The sequence below is a fragment of the Carassius carassius genome, chromosome 22 (genome assembly GCF_963082965.1).
Source record: "Carassius carassius chromosome 22, fCarCar2.1, whole genome shotgun sequence".
Lineage (NCBI taxonomy): Eukaryota > Metazoa > Chordata > Actinopteri > Cypriniformes > Cyprinidae > Carassius > Carassius carassius.
The window spans coordinates 1,524,864-1,548,944 of record NC_081776.1 but is presented as its reverse complement, the minus strand read 5'-3'; the positions used below and the strand labels follow the sequence as shown (position 1 = coordinate 1,548,944).

The 24,081-nt window shown below is 34.8% G+C and overlaps 1 protein-coding gene across 6 annotated transcripts in view; it reads left to right on the top strand.

The window, feature by feature from the left end:
* Positions 1-24,081, top strand: part of LOC132098647 (oxysterol-binding protein-related protein 8-like) — a 67,361-nt gene that overhangs the window by 24,389 nt on the left and 18,891 nt on the right. For 2 of the 6 annotated variants that reach the window (XM_059504730.1, XM_059504729.1), the window contains exons 3-4: positions 9,194-9,230; positions 10,951-11,091. In XM_059504730.1, coding sequence (XP_059360713.1) covers positions 9,194-9,230; positions 10,951-11,091 — 178 coding nt within the window. Of the gene's footprint in view, positions 1-9,193; positions 9,231-10,950; positions 11,092-20,796; positions 21,045-24,081 lie in introns of those variants that run through there. The other 4 variants (XM_059504733.1, XM_059504732.1, XM_059504734.1 and 1 more) reach the window with 4 other exon arrangements.

Sequence of the window (24,081 nt, the reverse complement as noted above, 5' to 3'; positions counted from 1 at the left end):
TTGTCATAAAATGCAACATTCTTGTTGACATTTAAATGGATGTGAAACGCAATTTTGCAACAAATGTCATTATACTGTCATTTTTAATTAACTTAAATTTTTGCTTTAATGACATTTTGAGATGAAAAGCTAATAGCTAAACTGATAATAACACTTCCTAAAGAGCTGAAATGTTTATTAGTTTACCTGCTTGTCATATAACCACCTGACATCAGAGAACTGTGAAAATGTGAAAGTTTTTAAATATTTTAAATAGAGCTGAAACAACGAATCGATTTAATCTAATAAAATCGATTATTAAAATAGTTGTCAACTAATTTAGTCATCGATTCGTTGCTAAATAATTTATTTGCCGTAACCGGCTTATTTCGTGCATATTTCAGATCTGCGGTGACCAAAGTGTGGCAGTAATGAGCCACCGGAGGATTTACTCAGCCAGTACAACAGGAGAAGTAGCGAATAGCCAATAGCTGGCCTCGTTTTATGTCACGTGCTTCCCGAACGGCGTCTCTGCAGCATTCAGCAGGATGTGGGAGTACTTTATTTTGAGCCTTCAAAAAAGAAGATTAACCTGTAAACTCTGCACTACTGAACTGTTTAAGGGACCGTTCACATATCGCGTCTTTTGCGCGCTCATGTTCGTTATTTCCAATGTAGGCGCGCAGTATGCGCGCCCATAGTGGAAGCGACGCGGTCGCGACGCACCCGTTTTTCCAGGCGCGTGCACACCGCATCGAGTTAAAAACATTTCAACTTTTCAGAATGCAGCAAGCGTACCGCGGGTCATGTGACAAGAACTAAATAATCAGCTTCATCCTTTCCCGTAACAACGTTAAAAGCTCAGCCAAGATGAAGGAACAGCTGATCATAGCTGTATATGGATTCCCATTTTGAAATAAATTTAGTAGCAGAGCTACTGCAAGCGACTTTTAGAGCTGCAAATCCATTTATCCTTTGCTGAAATTTCCGCGTCTTCAAGGAGAGAGCACGTCATGGTTGCTTAGCAAAGGCAGACGCCTCAGGGGCACTTCTGCACGAGCGCTTTGGAAAGGAGGAGAAAGCGGTGCGCACAGTCTATGGGTGCGCCTAGCGTTTCAGGCACGATATGTGAACGGCCCCTAAGCCTTTTATTTGTGCAGATTCTCCAGTACAATGTTGTTTGCAAATGTTTAGTTGTAAAAGCTGATAACATTGCTTTTTAACAGTTAACATTTAAAGCTTTACAAACATGTTCTGTGATCAGTTTGTCGTTTACCAGTTCATAATTCAGTCGTGCAGCCTAATTATGACTGAATGAGAGAGGTAAATGTTTTTTTTCTTAGTATTCACTGCTCTTTTTCACACAGCAGGTTTTTTGTGTGTCCGTTTTTTCTGGACAACCTTCTGATGGATTTTACTTTAAATTGTGAGTTCCATTCAGGTTTCATGCCATTGGCACTTTTTTTGAAGGATTGTTTACAATTTCACAGCATAAGCTATAAAGCTGTTTCCCCAGTAAATAATAAAATACAATGCACTGCAATTTTATTCTGTTTTATCCTTATTCTTCGTGAAAATATGTTCTGAAAGATTCCTTAAGCTTTGTTCGGGATGTTAAGCTACTTTAGGAGCTCTATGGACTGCCATGGTGAAAACATTATTTTAAATCTCCTTGTGAAATTTGATAGAGTATGGGTCAGTGTTTTGATTGCAGAAGAGTTTGACAAGGGATCACTAACAGATAATAAAACAACTCCAGGTATATTTGTGATGGGGATATGACAATGCAAAATTATTAAAATCTCTTAAAAATCTATGCTGAATGATAAAGACCCTTTATTAATAATTTACTTTGGGGGAAAAATGGGAAAAACTAAAATATAAGTACATAAACCGATTAATCGATTAATCGTAAAAATAATCGACAGATTAATCGATTATCAAAATAATCGTTAGTTGCAGCCCTAATTTTAAATGCTGATTTGAAATCACAGAGGGTAAATATTTTAGGTCAAAGAAGATTGGCTGAAAATCCAAATCAAGTCTATTTTTTTTTTCATATATATGTGTGTGTGTGTGTGTGTGTGTGTGTGTGTGTGTGTTTATATATATATATATATATATATATATATATATATAGCACAGTTTCCTCATTTGAGAAGTATCTGAGCAGTTGAGCCAAACCGTAAGTGACGGGACAGATCACAGTCTAACAGACCTGATTTGTGTATCTAAGTAAAGTGTGTGTGTGTGTGTCGGTGTGTTGAAGTGCAGTATATAGTGTGCTGTGTGTCCAGTTCACTGACTGACCAGCTGTGAGAAACCCTGAGCAAACAGACGATCATCTAATGATCAACAGACAGGGAAGAGAAACAGGGAGGAGCAGTCTGTGAGAATGAGAGATTTGTGTGATCTCTGCAGACGCTTTGGCTCTCTAACGGTAGGCTAGCGCTCTGTTTCTCTGTTACTCACGATAAATCCAGACAGATGAATGAATGATGGCTGGGTGTAGATGGCATTCAGTGTCAATCTGGTGATATATGAGTGTCTCATGGGATCTCGTGTGATTTTATTGGCCTGTGTCATGTGATTTAAATAGTTACTGAACTCTGATCAGCTGTGGGCTGCAGTGATGTTGCAACTTTAGACGCTGGAGTTTTACTATAGTAACTGCATTTGCATAGGGACACTCTGTGTGTGTGTGTGTGTGTGTGTGTGTGTGTGTGTGTGTGTGTGTGTGTGTGTGTGTGTGTGTGTGTGTGTGTGTGTGTGTGTGTGTGTGTGTGTGTGTGTTGTGACTGCTTTACACGAGACAGCTGTTGGCTAATTTGCCGGTGGTTCATCTGGGATAGTCTGTTCAGAAAGCAGGGCTCTGTCAGGTTGTGTGTTTGTCAGTACATCTTCACTTTTGAAAGTCCCATCTCATGCAATTTTGACAGTCTCACGGCCTGTGTGTAAATACAGCAACAGAAAACTAGATTAGTGCATGTTCTGAAGAAACAACAGTGTGGTTTGCCCTGATGACATCATGCCTCTGAAATATGTGTGATAAAAATAGTGTTGTGCTGAAGATATGTATTTAAATTTTCCCTCCGCATTACATTTAATCAGTTCTCCTTTTTTTAAAACTAGTTATTTGAGAATTAAATAGCAATGTTTTATATATCAGATATTTGAATATATTTTGTTATATATTTATTGTTATATATTTTGGCATCCTTTATTGTTTTTTTTTTTAATCCAGTGCATCTTTTTAGATTTGGGAACTCAGTATCTTGCAAATTATATACTTATAATAATAGTAATAGTAGCAATAATTATATATATATGTTTCTATTTATTTGAGAATTTCGTTTTTTTATATATTTGATGATTTTTTTATTAAAATCACATTTTAATGTGATTACATCACATTAAATCAAATTACATTTTAATTACGAAATTTAATATTAAATCACTTATTTTTTTATGTTTGAGAATTATATATTTAAAATTTGTGTTTTATTTGAGAATTCAAGTTGTTTTTATATATTTTATGTACATTTTCTTTATATTTCTGTGTATATTATCTTTTTAAAAAAAAATCATATTTAAAAAAAAATAATAATTAAATGAGTTTTACCTGTTTGAGGATTTTTTTTCCAAATATATTTTAGAATTCATTTTTTTGCATATTTAAAAATGTAATATTTGTAATATTGTACTATTGTAATATTTTATTTAGATCTTTGAGAATTATATATATATATATATATATATATATATATATATATATATTTTTTTTTTTTTTTTTAGTTAACTTTTCTACTTTTCCACTTTTTTTACATTTGAGAATTCAATATATTTTTATATAGTGTAGACATTTTTTATAATATTTTATATTTACCTGTTTGAGAGTTTGAAGTGTCATATTTGTGAATATTTGAGGACTCACTATATCATAAGCATGTGAGAGCTCTTTTTAGCCTGCTCTCACTCTCACGTCATTGGCTAATGCAAATGCAAAACTGGATTTGTTTATTTCCATCTGTTTGTTTTCATAGCTCCTTGTCTTTGCCAGTAAAACTTCACCTTTCCTCCATCCCTCTTCTGCTTTTGTCAGCTCCACCTCTTCCTCATCAGCTGCGTGTGATGTTAAACGTCTGTCATTAGCAAGTGTTTGCTGACTCTTCACCCACCAGCTGACAGACACCATTCGCCTTCCCAGACTTCATTGATATTTTCACACTCCTGAAGTAGATGGCAAGAGGTTCGGTGACATTACCTTCCCATCGCCTCTGCAATGTTCTCTCAAACAGAACACAATTTCAAGGAGACTTAGTGTTAAAAAGTGGTCTGCTACACTCTCTGAAATGGACCGGCGATATATTAAGGTTGAATGGAGATCAGCGGGATCACCGCGGAGGTAAAAGGATCCACCCCAGGACCAGAACTGCCCATTACCAGCCAATGAGACGCTTCTGAGAGCATCCCAGTGATGGATTGATACTCTATACACCAGCTGTACCTTCTTCTAACCTTTGGTTTTCTTTCTCCCATCACTCCAGCTCTTTTTGCCTTGCTCTTTTAGCATTTTTGTTACAAAAAAAGCTATTATTTGCATCTGTAATATCTATTACACACAGCCCAGTTATCCATAGCTTTCTGAAAACCAAAAACCGTAAGACCCAGACTCACTCAGTGTTGTGCAAAAACCACATATTTCGAAACCAACTAGTCAGTAGTTTGCCTGAACGACTGCAAACCGAGTCTTGCACATTCCTAAAAGCTTTAATTTTCTTTAATTGTGCCCTCAGGACTGACTGTACCGCCTCCGGATGAGCAGGACGGCTCTTTCTAGGTGTTTTATAAAGTTTCAGCTCTAGCTGTAGATGCTTGTGTGAATTTCCCGGATTGTTTTGTGGCTTGGTGTTAAAGTCATGACATTGCTGATTCGCCAGAAACGCTGTGCTTTCAAGTACCGATCCATCGGCTGTGTTTGTGCACGAGCGGACGTCGAATACTCTTGAGTGTTTTGCATTAATCTCCCCTGTGGGTTTGCTGGAAAACACCCGAATCTTGAGGGTTTAAAACATCAGCTGTCGTCTTTGTTTCACGCGCCAGGAGATGCTTAAACTGGCGTTTACGGGACTGTAAATCAATGTTTCACAAAATATTGGCAGCTAAACATTAAACAAAACCACTGAGCCGAGTCTCAACAGCACTTTGTGACCATTTAATCAGTAATCGGTGAAAAAAATATATTGTTCATTAGTAAGTCACATGCATCTTCAATTGCATAATATACAAGGTTGCAGAATTCATTCATCTGTTTTTGTCGTTCATTATGCCCACTGTGTGCGTATATTGACTTTGACTGAAGGAGTCAAAGATTGAAGAAGCTCAGCAGAAACCATGCTAATGCAAGGCACCATGGGATTGATTGCATCGATGTACTGATGCTGTTTGGAAGATCATTGAAATTCTCTTGCATGTCCATTTATTTTATATTTAGGCTAATTTGATTACGTTTTCAGCTCTGTTTGACCACATTAAAAATCATTCAGCAGAATTATGTTGGTTTTCTCTGCACATTTAGTGAATTAATAGACTCTGTGTGTGGCTTCTGATTAGCAATTCCATTGATTTGTTCTTCCAGACAGAACCGTGTGTCATCACCATAATTTTGCATCAGACCAGCACCGCAGGAGAACTAAATCTGTCCTGGAGAGACCTAGAAAATGTCCGTTTTGTTTTATTTTGAAGCCTGACCACATACACTATCATTGAGAAGTTTGAGGCCGGTGAATGTTTTGAAAGAAGTGCCTTATGCTCACCAAGGCTGGATTTATTTCATAAAAACACCTTATAAATTGTGAAATATTATTATGACTTAAAATAGTTGTTTTCAATTTGAATATATAGTAAAATGGATTTTATATTTGTGATGCTCAGATGTATTTTCAGCATCATTACTCCAGTCTTCAGTGTCACATGATTCTTCAGAAATCAGTATAACGTTTCTGCTCAAGAAACATTTCTGATTATTATTAATGTTAAAAACAGATGTGCTGCATACATTACTGATTTTTCTTTTCAGGATTTTTGGATGAAATAGAATGTTCAAAAGAAGCATTTATTTGAAATTGAAATGTTATATAACATTATAAATCACTTCACTGTCCTTTTCCGTCAGTTTAATGTGTCCTTGCTGAGTAAAAGTATGAATTTCTTTCAAAGAACAAAAAAATTAATGACTCCAGTCATATTTGTAGTCATTCTAGCTGGTAATGAACCGCCTCATGGGTGCCGACACCACATTACCAGCTGAATAATACTTGCCCATCTCTATAACCCTCGTATTATCAGACGCTTTTGCTCACTGATTAAATAAATGAAGGCAGGCATTGAATCATGCATTTCATGATTCAGAAATGACCTCTCTCTATATCATGTTACTAAGTGCAACATTTTAAATATTATAAATTGTCAATTTTACAGTTAGAGATAGAGTTAGATGAGCCATAGTTATGGTTTGGTTAAATGGCTCAGATGATCAATACAGTGAGCTTTCGAGGCCTTCAGCAGGAGGTTGTTTTGTTTCATAGTTTTATCACCCTCTTTTTGGGAGGCTGATAGGAAACCGAATAGACAAACATGGGTGGTCACATCAACTAGGATGCTGAAAGCTTCTTGCTGGAGGAGGAGACAGAGCAGACGTGGAGATGTTGAAGGATTATTAAACAGATGCACATTATCCTTGATAGAAACAGCTCTTCCTTAAAAACTATACTATGTATCTTGTAGCATGTGTGTTGTATATTAAAGCATTCACATTTTCCACTTGCAATAAATAACCAGATGAGCCACTGCATTTGCTAAAATATGCATTATAGACATTATATAGTGTATCCGACAGTCTGTGTTATTTCTGAATTATATATACTCTACTATAATATGTAATATTTTTAATTAGCTTTTCTTTTATATTTTCAGTTTTCATTTGAATTTAAAGTTTAATAAGATTTTTAGTTTCAAGTCTTTATTAGAGGTTTAGTTTAAAGTTTTTATGCTTTTGTAATTTTTTGTATTTTTCTATATATCTACATAGCTTTATTTTCTAACTTTTATTTTATATTTTGAGTTTCATTTGAATTTTAGTAGTTTTATGACTTTTATTATGTGTGTTTAGTAGGGATGGGTATCGTTAAGGTTTTAACGGTATTTCTACTCTTACCGATACTGCTTAACGGTCCGGTACTTTAACGGTATTCTTATCGGTACTTTGTGTTGTGTTACTTTGTGTTGTGTTAGGCAGTTGAAAACTTGCTTGTGTTTCCGCCCTTACATGCAAAAATTTGTTGCACTTATGACAACCAGCGTTGTCTGCATCAACTCTAGTGAAGTATTACCACACTTTGGAACGTTTTGCTGTCTCCGCCATCGTCACTCTTTGTATTAAGCAAGAGTTTTCGTACTGTAAGGGGCCGTTCACATATCGTGTCTAAAACGCATGGAAAACGCTAGGTGTGCCGCTTTCTAATTTTTTCCCAAATCCTCCGGGCACTTGCGCTTCTGATGAGTCTGCCATTGCGAAGCAACCATGTCGTGCTCTCTCCATGAAGATGCGGAAATTTCAGCAATGGATGAATGGATTTGCAGCACTAAAAACTGCTTGCAGTAGCTCTGCTACTAAATTAATAAAAAAATCTACATACAGCTATCAGCTGTTCCTTCATCTTGGCTGAGCTTTCAACATTGTTACGGAAAAGGTGAGGAAGCTACATGTCCTGCGGTGCGCTTACGGCATTCTGAAAAGTTGAGATGTTTTAATTGATGTGTGTGCGTACACCGCGCTCGTTCTTGTTGTGTGTGTGTGTGTGTGACTGACAGAAAGCCTCCGCAGCGCGCATGAGAGATCTCGCAGATCTCACAGACAAACGTCTTAATATAATCGCACATTAGAAATGTTTAGTGAGATAAAATGTGCACGATAACATTATTAAGCAAAAAAACATAGTAATTTTTTTTTTTCCTCCAGTACCGAAAGTAGAACCGATACCGTCAGATCTTACTGATACTACGGTCTTTCATAATTTAGCCCCGGGACCGGTTTAATAGCGGGTTTCGGTACCCATCCCTAGTGTTTAGTAGTAGTTACTAGTTTTAATTATTTTGGTACTTTAGCTTAGTTGCTGTTTTTATCTAGATTTATATCTTATCCCAGCTTTCATTTTAGTTTTGGTTAACAATAACAGCACTACCCACAATCCAGTGCAAAGTTTTGTTTTTGTTTTTTTTGTACTTAATCTCAGTAATGGTGAAAACAGCTTTGACATTGTCATAAGTGGTCAAACATCACAAATCCATGAGCTTTTCAATCCTCTCTGACTTATTAAATTATATTTGTACAGAACTAAAACATTTTAACAGATTACGCTGGTTTATCATGCGTTCTGACAGACATGATTAGACTAGTTTCAATCACAATGTGTTCTTTTTGATTAAACAAACAAATGAATAGCAATCCACACGGTTTGAGATGCCATTAAAGGGTTGTTCAAATCACTAACCCCAAGTATAGTGCTTTACAAACACCTCTAATAATGTTTAGGGGAACTGGCATTGATTATTCAACATCGTATAAACAGGTCACACACATTTCTTTAGGTTTAATTCCATTACAGCCGTCCATAGAGGCTCGAAAAGCTTTATTAATCAAACAATATCCTACATGACCTCAAACCGGCTTCATTTGTTTAAACAGGACTCAGTGTGGGTGTCAATTACTTGTGTATTTGTTGTTTGATTGACAGATGTCCCGACCAATCAGAAACCCAGAGTTTTTTGTATTGTAGTGACTTTGATCTCTGTTCACTATAATCTTTGCTAATCCACATTGTCCGGACTGTGTGTGTGTGTGTGTGTGTGTGTGTGTGTGTGTGTTTGGCTCGGCTCGTCTAACCCTCCCTGGATTTGTTCTGCTTAGTCTTTCTTGCTCTGTTCAGCTGGATTCTGTTGCCAGTGTTTTATGTTTCAGTATGTTTGTCATTTTTAACTAATGCTGCTTTTCTTTTTTCCCTGTTTGTCTTTTTTGTCTTTTTTTCATGCCATCTGTCTGTCTGCTGCCAACGTGTCCCAACGCACAAAATTCAACCAACACCAAAACCAACATTGCCTGGCGGACCCTTCCTGTGTGTGTCTGTCTGTGACGTGTGTGTGTGTGTGTGTTCAGCATCATGCAGAGAGCAGAGAAAACCCTGTCACCCCAGGTAAGATGCTGACATTCACCTGTGTGTGTGTGTGTGTGTGTGTGTGTGTGTGTGTGTTATCTGTGCTCCTGTGTGTCAAAGTTAAAGGCACTATGTTCAGAAACAGGATACTTAACATTATATTCTATATACAGCTATTTTAATAGCACGTGGAACAGAATTCAGCAATACATTTTTCATTCTGTTTAAACGTAATTGTTTGTTATTGTCACATCAACTTGCTACAATACATATTTTAATTCAGCAATTTGTGTCCAGTTATCATTTGGAAATAATTTTTTTATAATAAAATATTTTTTTTTAAATAAAATTGATTGGAAATGAAATGTATTATTTTTTTAAAAGTAAATTTATATACAATTTATATAGGCATATATAACTTTAATCAGTGTTCATTTTTATAATGTTTATGGCAGCATTATTGGAAATAAAATATGATATATTTGTAAATACATTTATATAAATAACTGTATTTTATGTAATTTTGTCAATATACATTTTTATAATGTTTATATGTGGCAGCAAGTTTGGATATTAAACAAAATCTAAAAAAACAAAACATGAAATCTATACATTTATATGTGATTTATTATACATAATTGTGTATAATTCATCAGTATACATTTGATCACATTATATGTTTCTTCACAGCCTAAGTGATGAGGATGAAATATTCATATTGCATCTTAAACAAGCATCTCTTATGAATGATTAGCATAAAGTGATTCATCTCTGTCGTTTCTTTTATTTTCTTTTGCATCACATTGAGCAGCCAACCTGTGTGTGAGTGTGTGTTTACATGCTGTTATACACATATAGCAACACAAGCACACGGTGACACATGCATATATTCACTAGAAGCTTGTTATTTCACCCAACATGTTTTATGCTGCGTCATTGTGCAGAGTTTCATATGCATTTAATTTTTTCAGCTGCAGACATGCACGCACACAATCAATAGTGATTTATGTAATACTGTTGCAATGCTGGATGGTTTGTGCGATGCTGATGAGGTTAGATTTTAAGTAGTCATGTTAAACACTCACTTTTAATCTGTTTTAAAAACAACACCATTAGATTTTATCTGTTCTTATTTTGTGTGTTGACCACTAGAGGGAGCACTTTACAAAAATATAAAAAGTGAAAAGAAAAGAAAAGTGAAGTGTGCATCAATTAAAGTTTGGTGGAAGCTCTTCAGCGAAAAAGTAAATCCATTTAGTTTTTTATGTTCTGAAATCAATAGAAAAAATGTACAAACCCAGTCTAAACCACATCCATATTTGGCTTTAAATCTAAGGTAAGATACAGCAGATGAATAGGCTAAAAAGTGGAGGTGAAATATCACCATTCCCAGTTTATTGGCTATATTTATAGATCATAAAATTTTTGGTGTGTATTACACTTTTTCTGAAATGTTATGTGCAATAAGCAAAGGATGCATTATCTAATTAAACATTTGCTAAATGCATAAAATTCCAGAAAATAATTCTTGTTTCATTTTATCCAAATTTATGTTAAGTTTGATGTATGTACGTGCTGCTGAAGTGCAGATTAAAACTCATTTTGAGAAACGGCTTTTAAAGATACATTTTGTAATCGAAATATACATATGCAAATAGATAAAGTGCAACACAATAAACATTGGGTTTGAAAAACAAAATGTTATTCAGCATCAGTTGTTTTATGAATGCATCCTCTGTTCTTGTTATTTTTTACACAGCTGCCTTAATGCCTGGTGATGATGCTGCGCTTCTGACCCCGGGAAGGATGAGCCAGCGTGGGAAGGAGGCGGGGCTTCACACACCCAGTAAAGACCTGCTCACAAGCCCCTCCCTCAGCCCCGGCGTCAGCTACAGCCACGGTAAGAGAACAGCAGCGCAACATACGGCAAGAGCCTCTTTGGCCTCAAGGATGTGTGGCTGTGATGCTTTAAAGGCCACATCTGCATTAAAAAGACATCTGATCCCAGACCAGTGCAGTCTACTTCAGGTACACCAGCAGAAATGTGGTTTGAGCGGTGGTTGGTTGAGCTGACAGGTTTTGAAAACAACACTTTTGTCTTTAACCCTCTGGAGTCTAAGGGTATTTTTGGGGCCTGGAGAAGTTTTGTAATGCCCTGACATTTGTGCTTTTTTCAGTTTCTTATCAATATCTGAATGGGTAAAGTCTAATCTCACTGTAAACAGCACAAACTGGGCTATAATAATATGTAAAATGCATGTATGTACATGATTGTGTTTTTGAGAAAAAAAATATTATGTGTGGTTAGTGAAAAACTAAAAATGTTAAAACACTTGAAAAAGGCAAAAAAACACATAGAGAACATTGGTTCCCGGGATTTTTGAGAACTGGAGCTTGTAGCCTAGAATTTTTCTTTCTAAATGATGTGAAAATCATCTTGTTTACTCACTTACAGAAAACAATATATTGATTTACATTTTCTAAGACACTTTTTGTTGGTAAAAGTCATATGCGAGTAGGCGTCAACTATCATGAATATCATTGTGATTTCCACCTGAGAAGACAAAGGCCTGCATAATGAGCTGCATAATGAGCCATTCATTCATCTGTGCCACTGAAAATAAACCAGGAGCGATGCAATCAAAATCCATTCTTAAGAAAGTAAATATGGAAGCACATGGGTAGCGATATTCAATTTGCAATGTAATATGAAAAATGACAATGCAATATGTAAAATGGCAATGTATTTCTGTATTTACATTTTCATTTTCCAATACATTTGTGCAATGTTTGGTGCAAAATGAAAATTAAATTACATAATTTTCATTTGCCATTTCATACACCAGTTTTAATATGTAAAATGAAAACTAATTTTAACGCTTTATAAGTTGCAAAATTAAAATGAAAATGTATTACAGAAATGATTAGATATGTATAACATGTTCAAGCAAAAACTGTGGCAAAATTATCATTTAAATGCTATTTTTCTTAAATGCATTAACACTCACAGTCAAGACACTTACGATTGCATTTTCATTCAGTGTCCCGCAATGAATGTAGCAAAATTCAATGTGCACATTGAAAATGCATTCTGAGCCGATCACGTCTCCGCCCCCTCCCAACACGTCAATCACTGCGTGAACAAGGCGGCGCTTGCAGAAGGTCAGACTCAAATCTCAAGAAGAGGATTCAAGTGAGAGAACATGGACAAGACCGTTGGTCCGTGTACGTTTTGATCATTTCGGTTTATGGCTTCAATATTACATTCGCACTTGTGGGCGGGGCTGAAACGCTGCTTTCATCTGATTGGTCGAATCGCTCCAGCTTCAGCTCGGTCTTTTCATTCTTTCAGGCAGAATAAGCTCACTGTTAATTAGCATAATATTTGAATCAGATGTAGCTGGGCACATAATTCGTGCTGCTGAGACCTGCAAATTATTTCTAGGTTGTAGTATTGTATGAATATTGTCCCACTGATAAATACAGTGCAAATAGTTCTGTCTCTTTGGAAAAAAGAGAAGTGGAAATAAAAATCAATAATAGACTGAACAGTTCCATGTCTGTAACATTTACCACTCTCATCTTTTAAGTCATAAGGCACTAGGTATGTGTGTGTGACATTAATAAATAATTGTAAAAATTAATATTGTTACATTTCTGAAATAAAAATAGTAAAATTAGCTCTATGCTGCTCAGTGCTCCTGTAGCCTCTCGCGGCTGTAGACCGTAATGTTTTCTCTTGGTTCTGAATAAATGCGACTTATATATGTTTTTTTCCTCGTCATGACGTATTTTTGGACTGATGCAACTAATACCGAAAAATACGGGTAACATTATTATTATTCTTTATTATGAGAGTAATTGACACAGACTAGAACTTTAATGTTTCACCAAATTCAGCTCAGATCTTCAGACTCGTCTGACTCATGTTGCTGTATAACTGGCCAGACTTACCTTCCCAAGAAATCCTATTTAATTTTATTTCATAAATTTAACAATATTTACTTCCACTTCACTGTTATCCAAGGAGACAGAACTATTTGAACTGTTTTTATCAGTGGGACAATATTTATACAATACTATAACCTAGAAATAATTTAACGGGGTCTCTTGCAAGTCACAGCAGCACGAATTATGTGGCCAGCATCATCTGATTCAAATATTATTCTAATTAACAGTGAGTGTAGTTTCAGACATTACAGTGCTTCACTCGCACTGACTCTTATTCTGCCTGAAAGAATGAAAAGACCGAGCTGAAGCTGGAGCGATTCGACCAATCAGATGAAAGCAGCGTTTCAGCCCCGCCCACAAGTGCGAATGTAATATTGAAGCCATAAACCGAAATGATCAAAACGTACACGGACCAACGGTCTTGTCCATGTTTTCTCACTTGAATCCTCTTCTTGAGATTTGAGTCTGACCTTCTGCAAGCCCTGCCTTGTTCACGCAGTGATTGACGTGTTGGGAGGGGGCGGAGACGTGATCGGCTCAGAATGCATTTTCAATGTGCACATTGAATTTTGCTACATTCATTGCGGGACACTGAATGAAAATGCAATCGTAAGTGTCTTGACTGTGAGTGTTAATGCATTTAAGAAAAATAGCATTTAAATGATAATTTTGCCACAGTTTTTGCTTGAACATGTTATACATATCTAATCATTTCTGTAATACATTTTCATTTTAATTTTGCAACTTATAAAGCGTTAAAATTAGTTTTCATTTTACATATTAAAACTGGTGTATGAAATGGCAAATGAAAATTATGTAATTTAATTTTCATTTTGCACCAAACGTTGCACAAATGTATTGGAAAATGTAAATGTAAATACAGAAATACATTGCCATTTTACATATTGCATTGTCATTTTGCATATTACATTGCAAATTGAATATCGCTACCCATGTGCTTCCATAAGTAAAAAGGATGATTTTGAATTTGTAGTGTTGACACAGTGACCAGTTTTTCACTGTGTAGTGTTTGTTTTCACCACTAGAGGACGCTGAAGTGTCATGAAATCTTTGAAGGAATTTTTAAATTACGATTTGGAAACGTCACACAAATATTCTATAGTGAATACTTTTTATTTGACTTATTTTGTTCTTATTTTATTTGAATATTTCTTTGAATTTATTTATTTGATTGTTAATCTGTTGACTATAGTGATTAAGAGCTGGCATACAAATAGAAACTGAAACCTTGTTATTAAATAAAGTAATAGTCATACACATTTTTTACATTTTATCTGGACAATTATAATAATATAAATAGTGTTATACAAATATAAAATAATTAAAACGATAATTTTATATATATATATATATATATATATATATATATAATTGCTTTAATTATTTTAATAATTGTCCAGATAAATAAAAAAAAATGGTTGATTATATTGATGCTTATTATATTATAGTATTATAATTGTATTGATAAAATTATGCATTGATAAAGAGAGATATATAAATATATAAGAATTATGTTTATAATTATTATTTAAAAAATGGTTAATTATCAGTAGACTACTTTAATATCGATAATTATATTTAATTAACACATATATAAAATTCATTTTTAAAATTTTAAAGTCACATATACTGTATTATTTTAAACTTATTACTTATTTAAAATTATTTTTTTTTTAACTTCCTATAAAAAGGTTCCTGAAAATGTGCGATCAAAGTTCAATATTTGTGCTTTTATATGGAGTGTCCATGTGGTCGTCACAATCCCTGTGTCATTTTTACAACTGCCTGTGATACGCACACACACACACACACACACACACACGACAGGCTCACAATCTAAAGTTGTCAGAGGATTTGGCTTTTATAATGATGATTGTTCATCATAATGATGTTCTGAGCATCATACGAGTGACATGAGACTTGTTTTCAGTTGTTCTGCAAGGCTAGACGCTCTCACACACGATCACCTCTGCACAAAACCGCTGCTAGTGGAAACCTTTCAAAGCCTTCGGACCTCTCGCATCTTGTCTGGTCTCCATAGCAACAGCAGTTTCCCTCGCCATCGCTTTTGAAGGAACATTCATCCTTACTTTTTAGTCTCGGGTGAATCACTCCGTTTGGGCGTGTTCTGAGCTGTGTAAAAGGAAGTTTCTTTGCAAGTTCATCTCATAGATGTGGGCCACCTTTCTCTCAATTATTCAGTGCCAGCAGCGGGAACCCGACACGAGACGCACTGCAGCTTTCTCCCAGAATAGCATCAGTACAGTAACCCATAAAAACCCTCAAATCCTCTTTCCTGGCCTCCTCGCTCTGTTTGAGACGAGAGCAGGTGTGCTTGGCCTGGATTTAATGGATTACATTCAGTAAACGGGGTTAAAATGCACAGTGTGCAGCTCAGCCAATCAGAAGCTGCTTAATCTGAACGTTCCATCGCTGCGGCCAATCAGATGCAGGGTCATTTGCTTATGCAAGCTCAGGTGTGAGCATGCTGTTCACTTATCGTCCAATGTTTGGGAATGTTATGGCGGTTTTGTGGGCTAGTGAATGTTTGATTGTGAATGGAGAGGGCTGGACGTAAACCTTCTGAATGCATGAGTGTGGCGGGTAATTAATTAATCTCTCTGCACGCAAGGCAAGTACTTAGACTAGTACTCTAATGCTTAATTAGTGCATGTTTCGTTTTTATAGTTGTATCCTCCTTCTTCGCCTGCAATAGTTTCTGGTGAGAACAGAATTCAAGTGTTATTGAACATTAAATGTACTTGTTAAAATAGTAACCTGTTGCTGTTTTGTGTGGAATCGTATCATTAAAAGTAATTTTAGATTGATGTATTATTCAACCTAGCTGATGCCTTGAGATGGGTTTCTACTGGTTGTTCTGGCGTTTGTTTAGTAGCGTTAAATGTGCTCTGAGGTCTGACTCATTAAAGCTTATTCGTTAGGCTGCTAATCCAGACTCATAGCCAGGTTGCATAAGGTTTCTAGTGGCTTCCTAAACCCCCCTTTAGTGCACTGACCAGGTCTCAAGCGCATTGTGCCTGAAAGCATCTTATCTGCTGCTTTTGCTTATTTTTTTTCACTCACTTGGAGTCTTATATTTGAGCTTCTTCAATCAACTTTATGAAGTGCATCCCTTTAAATAGTGTTTCACATGTTTGGTGGACACTTGTTGGCTGTGATTTTGGTTTTGTAAATACATTTGCAATAAGGCACAATATATATTTTTAGCGATGCACAAGATACTTGTTCCATTTGTTATGAGCTGACATTAAAGAAATTAATTTATCAGGATCGATATTGCATTTATCAGCTGATAATAGATAAGTGTGAATGCTCTTTTCTCTATCTATTCATTTAGATGACCTTTGCTGTCATCTAAAGCTCACTTAATTAATTTAAACATTAATCATTTAATAATAATATTTTGTGTTTAATCTATAGCAAATCTCAAAATATTTTTATATACAGTACATTTATAATATTGTGATGCCTCAAGTTATTTATAGCATTGAAGGTGATTCATTTTAGTTTTTAGTGGGTTTTTTAATTTATTTATTTAGATCAAATGAAACAGTATTTTTGTACTGGCCAAGTATTGTTTATGATATTACATTTATTTATACATCAGACAAATAATTTTTAGAGATGTACAGTATATCTATTTCTTAAGAGCTCATATTCAAGGAAGTATTTTCATTTATCAGTATCAATATTTCATATATCAGCTGATATTAGATAAACATATGCTCTCTTTTATACCTTTGCTTTCATCTAAAGATCACTCAAAGTGAATCTTTAACACTAAAAATTAATCATTTAATAATAATATTAGATGTAATCCATAACAAATCTAATAATATCATTATTTTATACTGTATTCATTCTAATCTTGTGAAAGTAGAGAATGTAAAGGCTTGATTTTAGTTTTTAGTGATCTATTTTTAATTATTTATATAATTTACAAATCAGAATTCAGAATTAATATGCTTTTTAAGATCATGAGAAATGTCAGTCTTCATGTTTGTACAAACTTTTCATCAGCAGCCGTGTAAACTATTCTGTGAAAAAAAATATTTTTAGGGCCCGAGCACCGATGGTGTGAGGACCCTATTGTATCTGCTCTGTTTCTTATTATTATTCTTTCGCTTCTCCAAAATGAATCGCATTTTTGAGGGCTTAAACATGCTCAAAAAGTCATGAAACTTTGCACACGCGTCAAACCTGGTGAACATTTTCGTCTGATATAGGATTCAGAAGAGGGTGGGCAAAATGGCTCGACAGCGCCACCTATACTAAGAAAATCAACAGCCTTCCAGCTATGTTTCACATACATGCACGAAAATTGGCACACATATGTAACACACCAATACCTACAAAAAAGATTCTTGGAGCAAAATTCTAATCCAAACAGGAAGTCGGTTATTTTTAATATTATGAGAAAATTTTGTGCAATTTTTGTCATTTCCCTGCGTTGTATTTTAACAAACTCCTCCTAGAGATTTATTCAGATCAACACCAAATTTGGTATGCCTAATCTAAATGTCTTTGCGAAGATCTTGAGTTTTGAAACTTCACATGTTTGATCAGACTCCGAACCTGAACAGATTGACATGCCCATATTCAGTTATAGTCATAGCGCCACCTATTGGCAACAGGAAGTGACATATTTTACACTGAGACAAACTACTCCTAGAAATTTTATGACATCAATGTTATTTTTGTGGTCAGTCTAATCTAAAGACCTGTGTGATGTTTAGTTGAGAAGATCTTGAGTTTTCGTTAAAAGGCGTGTCCATGGCGCCGTGACAAAGTTCGATGTCTCGCCATGGGAATAAAAGATGTTATAACTCAGGCATACAATGTCCAATCTGCCCCAAACTTCACATGTTAGATAAGACTTCTGCCCTTAACAGATCTACATGCCAATATTCAGTTATAGTCATAGCGCCACCTGCTGGCAACAGGAATGGACATATTTTACGCTGCTACAAACTACTCCTAGAGATATTTTGACATTAATGTATTTTTGTGGTCAGTCTAATCTAAAGGCCTGTGTAATGTTAAATTGTGGAGATCTTCAGTTTTTGTTAAAGGGTGTGTCCATGGCACCATGACAAAATTTGATGTCTCGCCACAGCAAGAGAAGTTGTTGTAACTCAGGCATAAAATGTTCAATCTTCCCCAAACTTCACATGTTCAATAAGAGTCCTGGCCTGAACATATCTGAAGGCGAATATTTCATTATAATGATAGCGCCACCTGCTGGCAACAGGAAGATTGACACGTATATGGAATATACTTTGATATATTTCACTTATATTGATGACTTTAAATGCATATTTCTCACTGTTCACCTTTTTAGTAAAGCCACTCGCTGCCGGAAAGCCCGGGTGCATCACTGCTTCTCTGTAATCTCTTTGTGAGCATTACAGTGGTCTGGATCATTAACCGCTTGTCTAATTACTCTTCACTAGTTCAGTTTAACCTGCTGGGTTACTCATTTGGTTTGAGTGGGAAACAGTTTAAACCGTAACTGAAGAAACAAAGGATGAAGTTTCTATGAAGGAAGCACAAAACAAGAGACAATGCCTTCGAGACTGCACTTGAGTACAAAGCAGGTGGCTTTTTTTGGAAAAGATTAACATGCTGGTGACCTCGGGTGTTTTTCCACATACTTTATGCATGTGTGTGTGTGTATGAGTGTGTGTGGGTCAGATGGTCAGACAGACAGATAGATAGACAGCTTAGACTGGTTTTGCGCAAGGTTTCTCTTTTAATCGAGGTTGTTAAATGCTTCATATATGAAGCAAACCTTCCAATCTGCACAGGATAATGAGAAGTAGGCTTTGAATTATATATCCACAAGAGCATCGTAATTAGTTATGATAATTAGGGCATCATTCACTGCCATCCTGCAGTCTCATCCGTTCTTTTTGGAGAGGCGGTTGCCTAGCAACTTCAGAGTGACATCAGAGTCCTGGAGGAGTGTTCTGATTGGTAACGACGCCCAGCGTGAATTCTGATTGGATGGTGAAAAGAGGAATCTGGAGTGTTTAAAAGCTGCTTGAACTACTTTAACCTTTGGCTTGATTGCTCTGGAGCAGCTCTTCTGCAGTTCATGGACCAAAAACAGTCTGAATTTATGAAAGCCGTAATAAGAAACACGTTAGCGCTTCATTCGAAGTCCCAGCTTCCTGTGAGTTATTGTTGACATTTCACTCCAAACTAACAGCTTCTAAATTGATTTGAAGGAGATCAGTTTTCAGACTAAACGCTCTCTTGGAGATGCATTGCTTGATAGTGCTGTTTTGCATTCTACTATTGCATATTACAAGTGCTCGTAGTTGAGTTGAGGGATTCAAACCTTTATGCATATGTGTATTAAATCAGTGCTGTTTGTAAAGTTAAGTGATTTGATCTTAAACTTCAGCATGTAGTGTTTCTTGTTGTGTGTTACTTTAAGTCAATGCTGTTTTGCTTGATATGGCTTTGTTACATACAGTGTAAACCTGGTTACTGTAAGTCAAATCAGAGTTTTATGAAAGATTCATGAAAACTGGACATTCCCCTAAAAGCCTTTGCAGTGTCAGATTTGACAGTTCACAGTGTGATCAGGTTGCATGTGTCTGTCTGTATCCAGCGATGCTGATGGTTTGATTCTGTTTTCACCAGCGCTGTTTGAGAAGCAGGTGTGTGTGAGGTTTAGATATTCAGCTACAGTGTCCTTCATAAAGCGAGCAGAGAAAGAGAGAGAGAGAATCAGACCTGAGTCATGTGCTCAAAATTACAGACACATGCAGTGATTCAGTCATACAGTCATAAAGTGAATCTGACAAAAACTTATTCATGTTTTTATGAAAAACTCATATTTCAAAGCATATTTTGCATAAAGCCATCAATATTTTTTTCATGACAGTTAAGCACATTAAGCACAATTCTCATTTCCATTATGCATGCAAATATCATTCTTATTATTGTAATGGGAAATATATTATTCCAATTTGAAAGTATTTATACATCATGGTAGATTTTATTGCATTGCCATACTAATTTATTAATAAATTGTATTTTTATTTTATTTTAAATATTTTAAAATAATAAAACTAAAATTAATATAAAAAATGTATATGTATTAGAATGTAAAAATATATGTGTATCGATAAAAATTATGAAAAATATATATTATATATATAAAATAACCTACTCTTATTAGGATTTTTATTTTGTATTTTAGATATATATATATGTGCTTAATGTGCTTAACTGTCATGAAAAAAATATTGATGGCTTTATGCAAAATATGCTTTGAAATATGAGTTTTATATATATATATATATATATATATAATTTTTTTTTTTTTAGTTTTTTTTTTTTTTTTTTTAAGCCACACATGGGTACAGGTGACTAGTGACAGCATGAAGCTTTTTTTTCCCACTGATGGTCAGTGAGGTCCAAGAATGTGATCCTCTCCCTTTCTCTCTCTCACACACACACACACACACACACTCACAGCTCTAGAGCGAGAGGGAGGAGCTGCAGTGAGTAACAGTGAGGGAGCGTGAGTGTTTCTTCAGAGTGCGCTCGGTCAGCTGTAGTACTAGCAGCAGTGGAGTATGTGTGTAGAGCAGAGCTGAATGTGTTTGTGTTTGTGTTTGTGTTTGGTGACTGCTGAATTAACACTGCAGCCCCTCAGCCTCGCCCTTTCAGGGTGAGGCCACCCTGCAGACGCCCTCATGATGAAGCCAGACGGTATTCAGGGCCGCCGCCGGTTCTCCACCTGTGGAGGAACCATCTCGGGGCGCCCGGCTCATCCCGACGGACGCAAACTCATACGCAACGCCTCATTTGGGGGCTACAACGAGCTGTCCGTCTGCTTGCCAGGTGGGTCCATCTCGGGAAACTTTTACGTGTTTTATTCGTTTGGCAGATAGTTTCAATCAGTGCATTTGTGCCAGTATGGGTATCTGGGTCTTAAACGGTGGGCACAGCAGCAGTCTGTTAAGTTTTATTGTTTTGGCAGCTTGCTGTGAACTGAACGTGTGCGTTTGAATCTGGACTGCTCTCCAAACTAAAGTGCATCCATTAACGGACACCATCTGTTATTCATTACATCACTGTTTTTTGAGTGTGTGATGCATTACATTCATTTCAACCTTCGATAAAACGTTGTGCTCTTAAATACAGGTATCCTTATTAAATACTCTGAAATATAGTAAACAAATATTTGACCAAAAATGTACTTCTTTTGTTTAGTGTATTGTTGAGTATATAGTTAGGATAAACTGATTGTTAATTATTAATTATTAATGATTAATTCAAACATTAAAGCATAACCAAAATCTCTATAGTAAATACTATTAAGAAAAACAATAACCGTTTTATAATAATAATAATATAGAATATTTATAAACAATATTTTGTTTAAATAATAGAAGAAGAACTTATCCTATCCTATTTTAGTAAATAATGTGACTTAACAAATATATATAATTTATACATTTTTTACTGGTATTATGTTTTTCTTTCTATTTATTATTACTATTATTAAAGATCCATAAAATTTTAATAATATTATTTTATTAATATTTTTATGAATAATGAACACACAATAAAATATTTTTATAAAAAATATTAATAAAATGTATTACATCTATTAAATTTGTATTGGTTTTATGTTTTTTTATTATTATTCATTTATATGAATATTTATTATTAATAATAACAATATATCTTTATGATTACAATTTTGGTTTCACTTAACGCCTTCACTATAATTTAAATAATTATTTAAATATCAACATTTCAAATAAACAAATATAATTCATTAATATTTGAATAATAATAAAAAAGTATATTTTATGAAATGTTTTTTTTTAAGTATTGTGATCATTTTGTTAATTAATTGCACTTATAAGTCCTAATAAATTAGTTTTAAAATTAAGTAATAATGGTTTATAAAATTTCTATATAAATATAAATTGTCTTTATATTTGTAGATATTTTACTTCTGTGTTCCGTCTACATCGGCAGAAGAAGAATGTTCAAGAACCATATCATTCGATTCAAGTTTTTTTTATTATTATTTAAATGGTTCCAAACTAGAACCAGTTCTCATTTCCATAGTTCTCTGAAACCTAATTTGATGGGAATCATACAGGTCGAAATAGAATAAATCAGGACTGTTTGTGTCTTGTCGAGCTGGATTCAGAGGTTTCTGCTGCAGATATTGAGTAGTTTCAGCTCTCACAGGGAATCTGACTCATGTCAGCGCGGCCTGCGCTCCATTTATCCCTCATGATTATGATTTGAAGAAGAGAGAGATGCATTAAATGCTCTTATTCAGGCACGCTGGCTGCTCACTGCGCTCTTGATGTACTGATGCTAGTCTTCCTTTAGAAGGCTTCAGAGATGGTGTTTTTATTTTTAAATTCACGTCTATACACTTAGCCGGCATTTTCATTATCATTATCCTTTTTTAGCATTTTAATGGAGTCCACTGAGCAGAGATTAGCTAATGGAGCTAGAGTACATTGCATTCGTGCAGATCTTATCTGTGCGTCACGTTCACCTGTGTGAAATTCAGCAGGGTTCGCTCAGAGGGTAATGGCTTTGATTTAATACTATTTCACTCAGCTTCAGTGTCATTATAGTGGATAAAGATGCTGAGCTCCACAGCAAATGCTCACTTTTGTTAAGAGATCATTTATTTCTCTAATTCATTTTCTCATAAGCAAAACTGACTGGTTCAGAAATAGGTTGTTTTTTCTTTTTTAAAGTTTAATGTTTGCGGAATGTATTTATCTAATTTGACGATTTGAGGGGAAAAAAAAGTACTGAAAATGTGAGATTTTATATTTGGATTGCATAAAAAAAAATTAAACAGTTTTAACTTAAAAATAATAAACTATGTAATGCACATTTGTCAGTCATAAAACATTACGATTCTGTAATAGTACTAAAAAACTGAATATATTCTAAATACACATTAACAAGGTTTATATATTTATCATCAATATGTTGTTTTTGTTTTTGTTTTAATCTCATAAATTTTAATTATTTGAATATTGTTTTTCCCACACCTAACTATATTTTAACGGTTCATACTTTTTAACTAAGAAGAAAATTGATTGTTTTCACAATTAACAGATTTACGCAGATTTTTATTACATTTTAAAATTGTATTAAATTAATGTATTTTTTTATTAATAATAAAAAATTTGTTTTTGTATATGTTTTTTATTATTATTATTATTTATTTTTGCAAAAAGCTTCCCTTTTCCTAGCTGTTTCTTAAATATTTCTTTAATCTTTTAAAACTACATTATTTTAGAAGATCTTTGCATCTTTCGTAATGTTTTTCAGAGTGAAAAGTGTTGGGCGGGGCTTAATTTTTATCCATCGCTGTTTGATTGGATGGTGAAAAGTGTCCTTGATGACATCATCTGTCAAGAAAAGTCATTTAATAGGTGGATCAGGTTATTATACGCTATTGAAATGTTACTTTTTGTTTGGTTTTATTTGAATAAAATGCACAATAACACTATAAATATGTTTTTAAGAAATGGATGTGTAGCTCCTTTCTCCTATAGCCTACATAACCATTAATCTGCTTGATTTGTCTTTAAAAGGTTTACTTCTGGAACAAGTCGAGCTTTATTATCCCATAGATTAATTTTTTCTGCGTGCTGCTCCGGATCTGCACTCTACTGTATGAGCAATCACAGATGAGTGATTATTAATATACAGCGTGCTCATAAACACAGTCTTGACACCTGTGTGCTGACCAGAAGACTCGCAGTAACACTCCTTTTATCTTTACGCCGCAAGCATGTGAGGTTTTTGCTTTGATCTGCATTAATGAGGTTGTGATGCTCACATTGTCAAGTGTAGAGGCTGAACACGAGAGTTTTAACTTTGT